Genomic DNA, 14657 nt, shown 5'->3' with positions numbered 1-14657 from the left:
TGAGAAGTGTCCACAGAAACTTGGCCTCATTATACCCATACGAAATGCCACCAATACAACAGTGCTTAAATCAGGCCTGTAGCAGTCAGCCAGTGGTTCTACAAATACTACACTTGACCCACAAAGCAAAACCAAACCAGTTTTAACATGCATAATGTCCCGGCTTAACACAAACAGGGTTGACAAGCCCTTTGATATCTACTCTGGGATTTCTCCCACCTTAGTTGTGTAAGGAAATGCTAAGAGTCTTCGGTGTTTGTGCTCACCTTGGCTTACTTCAACACTATGACCTCCTCCTTGCAGGGCGCTTACAGACACCCTTGTATTTCAAACAGAAAAAAACAAAAAACCAACCAACCAAACAAAAAAACTTTCTTTTTCCAAAGAGAGCAGGTTGAAGGCCTATGCAAATCTCCCCAAACGGATCAGTCTCCTGATAACAACACTTGTGTATTTTAGTCAGTTGTTTCCTTAAAACAATGGAGAATAGACAAGGGCATAGCTTCCAGAATTCACTAAAATGAGGGGAAAAAAATACTGCATCTGATCTGCACCAAGAGAGTTTGATACTACTGCACCAAGAGAGTTTGATACTACTAGCTGGTGTTGGTCTGAGGCATTCAGAACTGTCTCCATAGAAATTGTGGGAGAGTTAAAGTTAGAAGTCTTCATAAGAAATGTTTTACTTTGTGGAAAGTTTCGGTTTTGGTCAGAAAGACAAAAGGCCCCTAAACTGAAACATTTTGCTTGGCAGATGAAGAACAGTTTTTAAGAGGGATATGTCTAAAAAATTCAGGAAGCTTTAAACAAGATCTTACTACTTCTGCTTATTTCAGTGGAGCTATGCATCTGTATCCTAAAGCACGATTTATTCTTCTAGCTTACTCTAAAGGTAAGAAGAAGAAAACACTGCTCTGGAAGATGAAAATTGTTGTTAGAAGATTCTCTGTGCTTTAAGGATTGGTAGGGAAACAGGTGTGGAGACGTTCTCCTAGAGCACTATAGGCAGCCTAAGGGGCACTGACATACGTCTGGCAGCAACTGTACTTACTGACAGATCCATTTACCTCCACTATCTAATATCTTTTAGTGGTGATGCCTGGTTGAAGTTCTCAATCTGTAAAACATATTATTACTTCTTTCCAGTTTATTGAGCATCATTAATAACTAAATATAAAACCTCACACTGGAATCTGCAAGCCTCAACAATAGCCCACACACAGAGCAGCAATGAGAAGCTCAAGACTTCCTTTCTAAATTTAGATTGCTTCAAACAGAAGTGAAAGTTCTTTGATAAATCAACAAACCCATGTTTTAGAAGCACATAAGGAGAGTAGAACTGGGCAGGGAAGTGCTTACCTGCCCTGTTAAACTTACTTGCAAAAGGCTTCTGAAGATTTTCAGGGACCCAGACCTGAGGCTCCTGGCTACATTCTGAAAAATGTGGTCAATTACCTGTTTTGGCAGCATCAGATCAGACCAGATCAGAGCCTGGATCTGCTGCACCCCAGCAAGATTCCTCAGTGTCATGTTAATTACTGCTCTAAAGTGGATCTCACAGCTTCTGCTATTAGAGCTCTTCCATTTAGGATAACTAATAATCATCGTATCAGAGGCACTCTGTAGCTCCTGATCAAAGCATGATTCCTTATTCTACTGATTAAGTGTCCTGTGATTCTTCTCTGCTTTCCCAAGATGCACATAGTACAAATTAGATTTTCTCTCTAGGCATAAAAGGAGTGACAGAGACCTGGCCTCTCTTCGCTTTAGAATACATCCTGAGATAAAAGACAGCTATATTTTAACTTAAACCCAAATTTAAAAGTACCAAAAGCAAGAGGGAGGCAGTGGATCCAATTCTGCCTGCAGAACCCCGAAATCAGACAGGGGATAGCTAATGGGCATGAAGCAGCTTCATTGCAACTGTTCTCCGAGTTATACCATCAAATATCCAGGGAGGTTCTGCAGAGGATATTTGTGATTCCTTTTATGCTGACGTTAAAATAATAACTACTGTTCAACTGTCTTCTGGACAGTCACCGCCCTAACTTAAGGTAAGCTAGCGTTTCCCATGCAAATGCAGTGTAGCCCCAGTGGTGAGCCTCAGTAGATTTGGAATTAGTCCTTTAAAACATAGAACATCAAGATAGATTCTCCCTACTGAAATTTAAAAGTAGGACATCCTGGTCAGTGCCTTGTTTTGCACCGTTGATGGGCCAGGGCATCCTTTATCTCTGTCTAAAGGGAGGGTTCAGAAAATGACACACTCGCAGAAAAAACTTCCAAGACAATGACAGGGAGTCACCAATCTTATTCTTAGACAAAGGATGCCAAGGGCCTGCAACAGGATTCAGCCTCAGCCCTCAACACTGTCCCTCCAACCACCTCCCCAAGGATAACCAGAAGAAACACATGAAACTCCTTGTTTTCTCCTTTTAGGAAAATCATTGCTTAAAAAAAAACCCACAACAGGAAGCTGCCTCTTTTTTTCCCTCTCATTCATTAAAGCATGGAAACTGTATTCGAGTCACAGCCATCTAAGCACACATTCTGTATGCACCATCTGTTACACCCCCTTCCCCGAATCACTTTTGGCTGACCAAAAGTGTTGCTAGTCAAGCTACAAATTTCACAGCCCTTATTTAGGCAGGGAGAGTTCTACTGCAAAGCTGGCTGCTTTTACCTGCCATTGTGGCTTTACTTTGTAGGAAACAAGTAATTTTAGGTATTTTGAATGATATCCGGAATAACACCTGAGAAGGCTCAAACAGAGCCAAAGCAAGTAAATATTTTGGCTTTGAGTTCTGTTTTAGTCTTTTTCTCACTAACGCTAACATTTTTCCGCTATTGTGTGCTTTGTCCACTATGCTGAACATCACAATCCCTCTGATAGGCTAACCTTCTACATTTCTGCAGCCAGCTGCAAGCTATTTCCATCTAGTATCTCTTCACCCCCCTCCCCACTTTTTTAAAAAAAAAGAAACCCCAAAACACTCACTTCTTGGAAGCAAAACCACTAGCCAGCTCCTCAACTCCTGTGCACAGCAATTTAAAGCATCACTATATAGGTCATGTTGCTAGTTGAACAGTCTTGAGCTCAGGTGCGTAAGTCCAATGAGATCTGCATCTTTCATCTGCCTACAGCCCCAATACATCAGACTTAAGATACATGTGCTGGACTTGGAGAAAGATGAACAAAAGACATCTATTATCAGACTGGGCTGTGATACACCCATGCCCAGAGAGATCAGGGCCTAAGCTAAGGTTTCAGTTTCTACCTCAGGAATGCTCCAGGGTTCAGTTTAAACAGCTTGTGCAAAAAAAGCAGGTTTACAACATAGACAGCGAGCTCAGCCACAGAACTGGTGACCATCAACTAGCACAGGTTCAAGTGAACACTACAGCTGCAGCAATGATTACTTCATATTCCTTGGAGTGCATACAGTGGGAGTACATCTGGGCTGGGACATGCCTCTGGGATCTGTAGGTGGCACAGGAGCTCTGTGCAGCTCTGGCTTAAGGCAAAAGACATACCTGACCACTTATATACTTAGGTGGTTCTCAGTTGTCCTCCCACCTTATCAGCAATACAGAGTTTCTCTAGTTTAACTTGGGACTGATCCTGTCCTAGGTTCTGGGGGCATGGACTACAACCACCACCTGCCCTCACCTGAACTATGCCACTAAGGAATAGCTGCAGTCAAAGCCAAGCCAGATGGCCAAACTGTTTCTTAATCACATCAAGCTAGTCTTGGACTAGGTTCAGACTCTCGCCAAGAAGCAGGAATGCCCACGACACTTCTATGCACAACTGCTCACAAGTTATATCTTGGAAGACCTACCCATTTCTTTTGGAACAGATGTGTTTCCAGATTCAAAGAGCCTCTGTTCCCCCAATTTGCTAGCTGTGACAACACTGTGCTACTGGTAGGATCAACTGTGTGGGATTACTCCATGGGAGCAAGAAGTGAGCAGGGAGGGAAGTCTCTTAGGAGATTTCCGAGTCAGTATATCTGGGTGGTGTCATCTATACATCATTCTGCGCCTTTCACCACAGCAGTAATCTAGACAATACATTCTCCAACCCCCAAAACAGAGATGGCCACACTTGCTTTCATTACAATTTTCCTTTTAGTAAAAAAAAATTTAAAAAAAAAATTCCCCATGGGCTGAAAATAAGGATAAGAAATCTTAGCCTGAAAGGAAAGGTGAGGATTTATCCCTCAAGCATCTGAAATATTACATGGCCTATGATGGAAATATCATTCTAAGCATAACTATTCCCTAAATAATTCGGTGTGTCACACGACTTCTTTTGTTATATGTTCCTATGAACAAAAACAGGTGATAAATTTGTGTACCACCATGCTGACTCATAGCTGTAAATCTGTCACTAGTATGCAGCTGTAACACTAATTGGGGTTTTCCTTGTCTAAAATGCAGTTAATAGCTAGCATTTGAACTTGAGTAGTAGACCAGGTCCTGCTCAGGTAGTATCTGTGCAAGCTTGGTTACATCCATGAGTTTAGTTAGATACAGGTGAAGTTCAAGTTGGGCTACTTCACTGATTAGATCAATTCTGAACATGCAATAAACATCAGAAATTGTATGCGGAGACTGAGGTTTGTCTGGCACAACAGACTATGGGTTCCTGTTACTGTGTGTAGGCACATACGTACAGAGGTCTCAACTCCACGCTCTGCTAAACTTCTTTATTGGAGGTCAGTTGCTGAAAAGGGTCTCCAAGCTGACTCTGCATGAAGATGAGCAGGAATAACTCTGTTTTAATATAACCCAGTGACCACACAAGCAGTCTTAGAGAGACAGAGGCAGCGTAAAGCCTTACTCTGATACTTCTTTTCTTGTTTCCCAACCAGTGCATCGTAGAATCCAACCCAAGGCGAGAAGCACATACAGACCTTGACAGAAAACAGAAGAGAGTCCCTTGTCGTATCGTCATCTTGATGATAACCTACTCATCAGAGCTCATCCTGGAAACTCCAGGTAACACTACTGCTGACTTTTTTTGTCAACGTTTATACGAAATCAATGGTAGGAGATGAGTTAAATTCCATTATGATGTGCAAATTCTGATCATATACAGAGACACACTGTCACAAAGAAAAGATGATGTCTACAGATTTCATAATAATATATGGTTCTCCCTCCTTCCAAGTCAAACAGAATCTTTGTTGAAGCCCATCTTATACAAACAAGCACACAAATTTAAGAAAAAAGAAAACGTCCTACAAAAAAAAAAAGACACCTTTAAGAAAAAAAAAAAAGTGTTGCGTATATGCAAAAAGTAAGATGAAGTAAGAGACTCTCTTCTCTTACATAAGACCTGTTGGAAAAGGAAGTCTTTTCAGCTGAACAAGGCTCATAAACATGTGGCTACAGGTTGCAGTTTGGCCTGAAAAATTCACTACTCCCACTACTTCCAATTTACAAACACACAGTCTTCCTTTTCTTATGCATACCACATGCCCAACTTCCAGTCTGCAAGTTTGGACAATTACAATTCTTCTTCCTCTCCTCTCATGCGTTCCCCCCATTTGCAAAGCATTTGTTTCTGCTTAGGGATTGCTTGGTAAGAGATAAGCCTTTTCTAGCCAAATTGCCAAACAACTCGAGATAATGGCAAAGCAAGTTCAAACATATTTAATCTACAGGTATCATTCAGCCAATATGAAAGATTGATTTGTGGAATAGTAGACTTACTTATCTGTGACACAGAACAGCTGGAGTCAGGCTTTCAGATCTGGTGGTGTATTTTCTGGAGGTGCTGAACAGAAGACATTCCTGAGGAAGGAGTCAAAGTGATCTTTGCACATGGGGCCAAGAGTGTCTCTATCACAGACAGTCTGGCCAAAGAGCAACGAGGACAGTTTTTCTTAAAGAGCAGGCAGATCTTAGCAATGCGTGCTACCGCCCCACCCTGACACTCCCACCATAACCAGTTTGGAGGCAGCTTCCATGCCAGAAACACTGCAGTTAGTTCTTATGATTTAAGAACCAAGGTAGAAAGAAAATACATATGCAATCTATATACACTCTAGGTCTCAGTTCAGCCTGGTCCTGCCACATCTTTGCTGCAGTTAAAAGTGGTGGTGGGATGAGGGGAGGGAAAGGTGTCCCACTTGGTCTGGTAATTCCCAGTTTACCGAACTACCTATGCTATTTCCAGCAGAAGGGATTGAGAAACCATTGGAACCTTCCCTGCAGCCCACACATAGGACTATATTCTCCTCCTCACCTCCAAGAGACTGGCTTGAGCTGCAGCGTTACAAGTTTCATGTGCTTCACTACAGACATCCAGTCTAGTCCCATTATCAGCTTCCTAACCAGAGAAATGAATCCAGAAAGATACTGATTTTACAAAGAAACATGGCTAAAAATAATATACTTCTAACTTTGCAAAACCAATTTAAGAGTCATGTAAGGGATCAGTAGCGTAGGGACAGAGTTAAAGACCAACAGAGTTGTTTCTTTCCAAGGATACTTGGAGCAACACTGGATGCTCGCCACACAGCAAGACATTTTTTGCTCTCTTGCGCGTGGGTTAAAATGACCATTATTTTCCATTTCAGTTTTGTAGTCGACTTGAGAAGTGAGTAAACCTGCTAGGACAGAACTGAAAGCAAGCCATATACCAAAGCATAGGGTAAAGAGAAAAAACACTCAAGCACTTATTTGGCAGAACATATAAAACTTTTTAAAAAAATACAAGACCTTGTGGCATCAGAGAACTTACTCTGTTAATAACCAAACTAACACAATCTACTTTCCACTACAGGGAAACTCCCTACCCTTCTAAGAAACAGTCTTCCTACATGTGAAACAGGGTCAGCTCATGTAACACATCTACACTCAACACATTATTTGCAAGCAATTCCCATAGCCCTTTCTTTACCCCCCCCTTCTTTCTGTATTACAGAAAGTTCTCCCTGCACTCATTTGAGCTACCATGAGTGCTTGTCTTTACCTGTCAAGGTCCCAGTTTGAAATCTTTATCTACCATGTGCTTTATTTTGAGAAGATCTTATACACAGAGGAATGAGGAAGGACTTAAAGCATTTCAGTAAATTGGGAGGGACATAAGCATGCACTCAAACACCTTTAGTTAGGCTGATGTTCTTGACTTCGAAACACACACACATTATGAATCATGGTATAATACATGACAGCTGTCTAAGCTGTGAACAGGCACAGAGGGACGTGGTACCAAAAGGACCAACCTAGTATGTCTAGTGGACAAAATAAAATAACACAAGCATTTAGATGAATTTGCACTGGTGTTTTAGGCTATTGATTCCATTCACATTACTTCAGGGCTGTGCTAACCTTGGGATTAGAAATGGCAATAAGCATGCACTGCTGTCTGACCTGCGCTGGTATAGAGTTTAAAGAGCCACATCCACCTGACAGTACTCACCCCCATGCATGGGTGGTCTGAATGCCTGCGGTTTACTGATATAGAAAATAGTGTTCAAGCAGATAGCCCTTCACCTGTTAAGTTCACCATTTTGACACCAAAACTAGGCATTACAGAACTTTCAGAGATGTATGAGCTATATACAAATCGTATTACAGAAACTTCCCTGCCTTTTCGTCCCTTTGAATAAAAACAAAAAGTGAAATCAATAAACTGATTTTTGACTTGGTATATTGGACTGTCTTCAAGTCACACACGTGCAGCCTCGCATTTGGCCTCAGGAGCTACTTCTTCAACTTCCAGAGTCAAGTCCCCTCCTTTCCCAAACTAGTACTTCCTGCTTCCAGTTTGCTGCTTTTATCTATCTCATGTTTTATCATTTCCTTGTGGCTTTGCTACACAGTTTACGAGTTATACTGCTGCAGCTAAGTTTTCATAAATCTTTTTCCATGAAAAAGTTTCTGCACAAGAACAGAAGACGTTTAGATTCAAATCCAAAGTACAAATGAGGCTTGCAGGCCCAGCAACCATACCACTAGTAGCCACTAATCATGATCCACAGAGCCATTCAGTGACTCGTCAAGGCCACCCAGAGAACCACAGCAGGCACTGGAGATCTCCGAGCTCCTGGCTTCTGGTTAAACTACTGACTCTTGAGGAGTTGCCCACAGTCTGCACAGAGCTGTGCACCACAGTCAAACCATCAGTAACACTAGTGGGCTCTCTGCAGTATCAGAGCACCTGTCTCTACTGACACAATCTGATAGGCAAATGCCTATGACCACACGTACAATTCTGACATGTTAACCAAGGCACGATAATTACACCGCGTAACGCCACAGGCAGGCCACCTGGTACTTGAGACAACACTGCAGCCCACCACCCTCTGGTGCACCATGGGAAATTACAACTTCGGGAAGTAAACACAGACCCTCATCTCCTACAGCCTGGTTCTCTGCTCTCCGTCTGTAGACAGACTCACTGCAGACTGGTGCAGAGAGTTAAGCACAAGGACTCGGGCTATGCTTGACAACATGTATTTTGGTATAGGCAACTGAACAGAGCAAAGGGCACAGAGTCTATATCCATGCCCATGGCTTCATGTGTTGGCAGAGATCCAGCACTTGGTAGAATTCCCAGAGAAATCATATACTGGACAGTGTATCAAGGAGAATTTTTTCAGCTAAGATTTTTTCCCTATCATAAATTGTATGATCATCAGGGAATGCGGCACCCATTTGTTTAAGCAGATAAATGTTTAAGAGGAATGCATGCACACGCTCAACAACTATCACTAGAAACAGTTTTTGTTGCTTTAAGAACCTGAAGATGATAGCAGGCCTTTACCCTTTCTGAATAAAGGTTTCCTTTTAGAACAGGTCCACCAGCAAAATACTGATGATCATTTTCGAAAATGATGCTGATTGACATTGTTCGAGCATTAAAAAGGCCATCAGTAGGGTTGCCAAAAGCCTACACAAACATTGTTTTGGAAAGAATAGCCTTTTGAATGCTATTTGGAGGTGGCAGGAGGAAAGAGTGTTACAAATTTGAAAAAAAATGAAAACAAAACACCTCACAAAACAAACAAACAAAACCACAAAAAAAGGCAGAGGAAGAAAAAAGGAAGAACAATAGGGTTCCAAGAGGTTGTGCCAAAAGCTACCTACCACCTATTGTTTCACAATTTTTTTCCCAACCTTCATTTCTCACGTGATGGATTTTGCAGCATATATGTTTGTTGGTTACACTGTTGTAATGATCTTTCTTCCTAAAGGCCCAATGCTCTACCTTCACAGCCTCTACTATCAGGCTAGAGAAAAGGACCATTAGCCTTTACGTGAAACTTCTATCAAAGAAAGGGTCAAGGGGGGACTGCTTACTCTCGCTTAGAGCAACACTACCTGCACACAAGGTAAAAGGAAATGTTATTTAAGTATCTAAAGGTCAAACAAACCAAGAAAATATGAATCTACATTCCCCTTCTAAATGCTTAGGCAGACTCGTGTACAGATTCAGCCCTTCTTCGAAAGCATCACAACAGCACATGTTTTCTGCTTAAAGAGTTTCATATAGTCTTTCTAAACAGCAAAACACCTCTCCAACCCAGACCGTGATGCTGTTTGTCAGCCACACCAACGGCGTGAAAAGGAGGATCAGATTAGATCAGTGAAACTGAGCCAGGGCTAGAGGGACAGGCCTGGAGTAGAGGGCAGGAATCATCAGAAGCCAACACCAAGGACCTGAGGGGAAGCGTGACTCTATCCAGCTTCCCAGGACAGGCAATGCGGCCACCCACCTTCTGCTAGGGAACCTCAGGTCACCTCTGGTCCCCACCTCACATCCCATCTCCCTTCACACTGACGCCGGACACCAGCGACAGGCCCCAGGGCCGCGCAGGAGGGCGGGGGGCGCCGGACCACGAGCACACGCAGCTCCCGCTCCACCACCACCGCGAACCCGCCCGACAGCCCGGAGCGCCCCACGCCCGCCCCGGGACGCGGCACCCACGGGCCTGCCCAGCGGCTCCCCCGCACCTGTCCTCTCCCCCGCCCTCACCTCGCCTTTAGCACCACGCTCCGCGGGACGCCTTTCTAGCGGCGAAGGGCTGCGGGGGGGGGGGGGGGGAACCCTGCCACGGCCAGCCTGGCCCCTCCGCCGGGCCGGGCAGGGGACCGACCCCCTACTGACAGGGCTGCAGCGGGGCGGGGGGGTCCTTCCCTTCCGCGTACATCCCCTCCACGCGGGGGAGAAGGGCGGGGGTGCCTCACGGCCCAGACACCGGTGAGGGCGCGCAGCCCCCGGTGCTGAGGGGAACGGGCGCCGGGGAGGGGGGGGGGGGGGGGGGGCAGGCCTCGGCCCCCAGCTGTGAGGAACGGGCACCCCGGGGGGCGGTGGCGGGGCTCCCCTCCGGCCCCGCCGCGGCTGCCGAGCCCCGTACCTCCAGGGTGCGGATCTCCTGCTGGGTGAGGTCGTTGGACGCGGCGCACTTCGTGCGGAGCCCGCGCAGGTTGGAGAGCGAGATGTCGATGAGGTCCTGCAGCAGCCCGCACTGCTGCAGCGTGCTCCGCACGGCCGGCAAACCCCGCGCCGCCGCGCCCGCCCGGGGCCCCGCGCCGCCGCCGGCCGCCGCCTCGCCACCGCTCCGCTCCTTCCTCTCCAGCATGCCGGCGGCTCGCAGGGCAGCCGCTCTATCCATTCCTCGGCATCAGGGAGGCCGGAGAGGAGAGGCGGCGGCGGGGGGAGCAGCAGGGAGGGAGGGCGGGCAGCCGGCGGTTCGCTCCGCCCCGCCTCGCCTCTCCTCTCCGGGCAATTACCGCGCATTAACATGCACGCCGGAGAGGCACCGCGGCCGCGGCCGCTCCGCGAGGGGGCGCGGCGGCCTCTCCGCCCGCCCCCCCCCGCCTCAGCCTCTCAGCGCCCGCCTCAGCGTCTCCCTCCGCCCCACCTCAGCGCCCGCCTCAGCCCTTCCGCGCCTCCCGCCGCTGTCCTCAGCCCGCCTCAGCCCCTCCGCGCCTCCCGCCGCTGTCCTCAGCCCGCCTCAGCCCTTCCGCGCCTCCCGCCGCTGTCCTCAGCCCGCCTCAGCCCCTCCGCGCCTCCCTCTGCTCTCCTCAGTCTCTCAGCGCCCGCCTCAGCATCTCTCTCCGCCCCCCTCAGCCCCTCAGTGCCTTCCTCTGCTCTCCTCAGCGCTCTGCTCAGCGCCCACCTCAGCCACCCGGCCCCACCTCAGCCCCTCAGTGCCTTCCTCTGCTCTCCTCGGCGCCCACCTCAGCCCCTCGGCACCCACCTCACCCTCTCAGCGCCTACCTCAGCCCCTCAGTGCCTTCCTCTGCTCTCCTCGGCGCCCACCTCAGCCCCCGCTTCAGTGCCTCAGCACCCGCCTCAGCCCCTCGCCACCCACCTCAGTATCTCTGCTGCCGCCTCAGCGCCTCCTTCTGCCTGCCTCAGCCTCTCACCGCCCTCTCAGCACACCTAAGCCTTCCTGCAGGTATGTTGGGACTTGTAGGCCACCCTAGAGGAGCCCCCAGCACCGGTCCACTGAAGGAAAAAGGGTCAGGTGCAGTGCTGGGCCTGGCCAACCGACCTGGAGGTGTGAGGGCCCAGCTGGCGGGTGCAGCCCCTGGCTGTGGGTGAGGGGTCCAGCCAAGCCCCTCGCACCTCTTGGCGCTGGAAGGAGCACGGTGCACAACACGATGAGACGAGCCCATCTGTGTGTCTGCAGACACTAAATGCCACAAGGACCTGACGTTCCAGAGGCTGCGTGTGTTCAGTACCATCCCACAGAAGCCCCTTGTGCATCTCCGGGTGGGGTGGTCTGCTGCGGCCATGGCACAGCCAGAGCCGTTGGGGTGGGAGTCTGTGGTGTGCTGTGAGCAGTTATGGAGTTCACTGATGCTGGTGACGTCTGTGCCATTACACTGGCACAAAGCAAGTGCTAGCTATAAACAAGTCACTTACTAAGGCCATAGAGAGTTTTCCTAAAATAGCCTTTCCCAAATGTTCTATAGATTGATCAGGCACATGTTTTATTTGATATAAACATTTACTTAGTAAAGAATAAGTGCAGGTCTAGCACATGAAGTGGGCATTATTGTAAACATCTTTTAGCAAATATAAACACACTTGAGTGCAATAGTTGTGTGGGATCATTCATTTCATGAGCGGGAGGGAACTTCATTATGGCCTTGTGGTACCGCTATGGTTTCAGCTTTCACAATGGAAATGCTAGAAAAATGGTACAGGTAACTGCATTACAGGTGCATTTGGTTGCATATCCTAGCTGTCTGATGGGCTCGCACAGAACTGAGATGTCAGTGCAGGAACCACGCATCTCCCAATTATTAGAAGAATTAGGACTGTTCATCTGACGTGAGGTATTCAGAAAGGCAATTTGATTCCATCTTGCTGACACAAGAAGGTAGCCTCCTTAATTTGGACTAGATTGACACCAGGTTTTAAAAGCTAAAATGTCATTTGAGCCACATGTGGCAGTACAGGAGAGAGTTTCATGCAAAAAAAAAAAAAAGGGCGAAACAATATGAATATAGGACATGAGGCAGTGGAGCAGGGCAAATCAGCTGACACTGAGCTGTTTTTCTCATGGTTAGATGGATACTGGTATCCACATTAGTTTGTGTGCATTTGCATCAAGTAGTGTGGCATATGCTGTTTAGTAATTTTCTTAAGAATGTGGGTCAGGTTAAGTATTTGATTTCATTGTCATTATTCACATGCTGTAAATTTCATACGCACTAAGGGCTTTGCTGGATTAGGGTTTAATTAGTTTGCCATCTGATGAGTCCTGTGGTTTTGGGAAAGTAACTTACTTTGCTTATTACCTCCATATTTCTGACCTTGTGATAAAGTCTTTATCTACCCCCTTTCCTCTTAGGAACACTGGAAGTTTAGCCCTGGAAATTTTAGTCTGTAGAACTCTGACAGACTGAAACCCTCAAATACAGGTGACTGTGGAACTGGGAAATACTATTAACAGGGATTTTATTCTTGTAGACATTCTCTGTATACCCACCTGAGAACATCCATTTGCTGATAGACAAGAAACTGAGTGTATTGCATAAGAAAGCAAACTAGGAAAATTGTGGGCTGTGCATCACAAGATACTTGGCATTCTCTGCAAGTGTTTGTGTACCGCGTTGGGAGTGCCGGCCTCATTAACTGGCTACCATAAGTGGGCAGCATTCCAGTCCCAGCATACACGACTGCCCTCCGGGCCTGCATGGAAAAATGTGCTGACTAAACACTCCATACGCGCCATGCATTCATGTCCCTGGCTCAGCATTGCTCGCTTGCTCGCTGGCTCGCATGTTCGTGAGGCTGTCACAGCCACAGGAGAAATGGGGAATCTCTGAGTGCTCTTCTGTGGAAGCAGATTACATGCAAGTGAGCTGCTCTCATTCTAGCTAGCTGCTTTGACTCCAGTAGCAGAGCTGAAAGAAGAGGCAGAGCTGCACGCACTGAACCACAGGGGAACCATTGTCTTATGCTGAGATGAACCCAGAGCTGTGTTAGCTCGGGACTGCAACCTTGGGTGTCCCACAGAGTTGCAGCCTGCGTCATCCAGGGTAACCACTGAACAAACGTGATGCTGAGATACCAGGAGCAGACATTTGTGACCGTGGGGGTGGGGAGGGAGTGTCATTTTTGTGATTTCATGGATGAGGCTAGCAGGATCTCACAGGGAATGTATCCCTTTTTCCAGGCCCATAAAACCAGCCATGACAGAGCATTCCCATATACTGTTCTTGTGTTGGGACACAGACTCTATTCAACTGTCACACAGATCTATGTTAGGGTCTTTACCTAATTCCTTAAACATGCTGTGTTTCATATGCGGTCTGTATTGAGAATGTGTATTGGATAATGCAGCTCAGAATGGGGGAAAAAAAATGATTCCAACTTCATTAGCATTTGTGCCTGATGAGCAGTATTTCCCAGCATCTTGCATCTTGTACAGACAATTTAAAATTCTACCATGTTGATCCTGTTGTGATTTTTTTCTTGGTCTTTGCCTTGAAAACAAAGACACAGAAAGAAATGGAAGGAAAGCATGTCAATTGGCAACTGAATTCTGTTGCTGTTTCATCACAACCTTTGTGTGTCATCTTGATAATTTAAGTTGTCTGAAATCACAGCTCTCTGTCTGTAGAAAAAGGAGATAAAAACACTGCTTTATCAGAGGTTTTGGAAAGAGAAATACTGTGGCTGGGCAATGCTAGAAGGACCATGTGAGCACACTGAATGAGCTGTTTTGCCCAGAGATTCAGGGAAGTAACATTTTTCATGCTGTACATTACACATTTATTGATGCACTTGTTAGGACTTTTTCTTGAACGTACAGTGTATGTGTGGTAGGCATAAGAACTGCATTCTGTAGAGGAATCACTTTTTTCTTGAATCAGGGGAACCACACACACAGTGTGTACTTCATTCCTATATCAAGTGTGCAGTGGCCTTTTTTGCATATCAAAAAACAACAGTAGTTTTGAAGACAACAGTAAAATGTGGAGTGCATAAACTGGACCGGAGAAAACTGTTAAGTCTGTGGTTAAGCCACTGACATAAGAACCGAAAGAATTTCTCTTCCTCGCTGCCCCCCATATCTCTTGCCCACACAGACCAAGTTCTCTGGGACAAGAATTTTCCTTTGCCAGCTACCACAATAAAGTCCTAATCTTGCTAATCGCCTTTAGGAAGTCCTGCC

The 14657-nt window shown here is 46.5% G+C and overlaps 1 protein-coding gene across 5 annotated transcripts in view; it reads right to left on the bottom strand.

Annotated features, from left to right (window-relative positions):
• The window catches only part of KSR1 (kinase suppressor of ras 1), a 76298-nt gene extending 65556 nt beyond the window's left edge, over positions 1-10742 (bottom strand). For 3 of the 5 annotated variants that reach the window (XM_030028188.2, XM_030028183.2, XM_030028187.2), the window contains exon 1: positions 10377-10741. In XM_030028188.2, the coding sequence (XP_029884048.1) occupies positions 10377-10634 (258 nt within the window). In that variant the 5' untranslated portion in view covers positions 10635-10741. Of the gene's footprint in view, positions 1-10376 lie in introns of all 5 variants that reach the window. The other 2 variants (XM_030028184.2, XM_030028189.2) reach the window with 1 other exon arrangement.
• Positions 10743-14657: the final 3915 nt, after the last annotated feature.

Source organism: Aquila chrysaetos, chromosome 10, assembly GCF_900496995.4.
Source record: "Aquila chrysaetos chrysaetos chromosome 10, bAquChr1.4, whole genome shotgun sequence".
Lineage (NCBI taxonomy): Eukaryota > Metazoa > Chordata > Aves > Accipitriformes > Accipitridae > Aquila > Aquila chrysaetos.
This window is presented reverse-complemented; position numbering and strand designations above follow the sequence as displayed.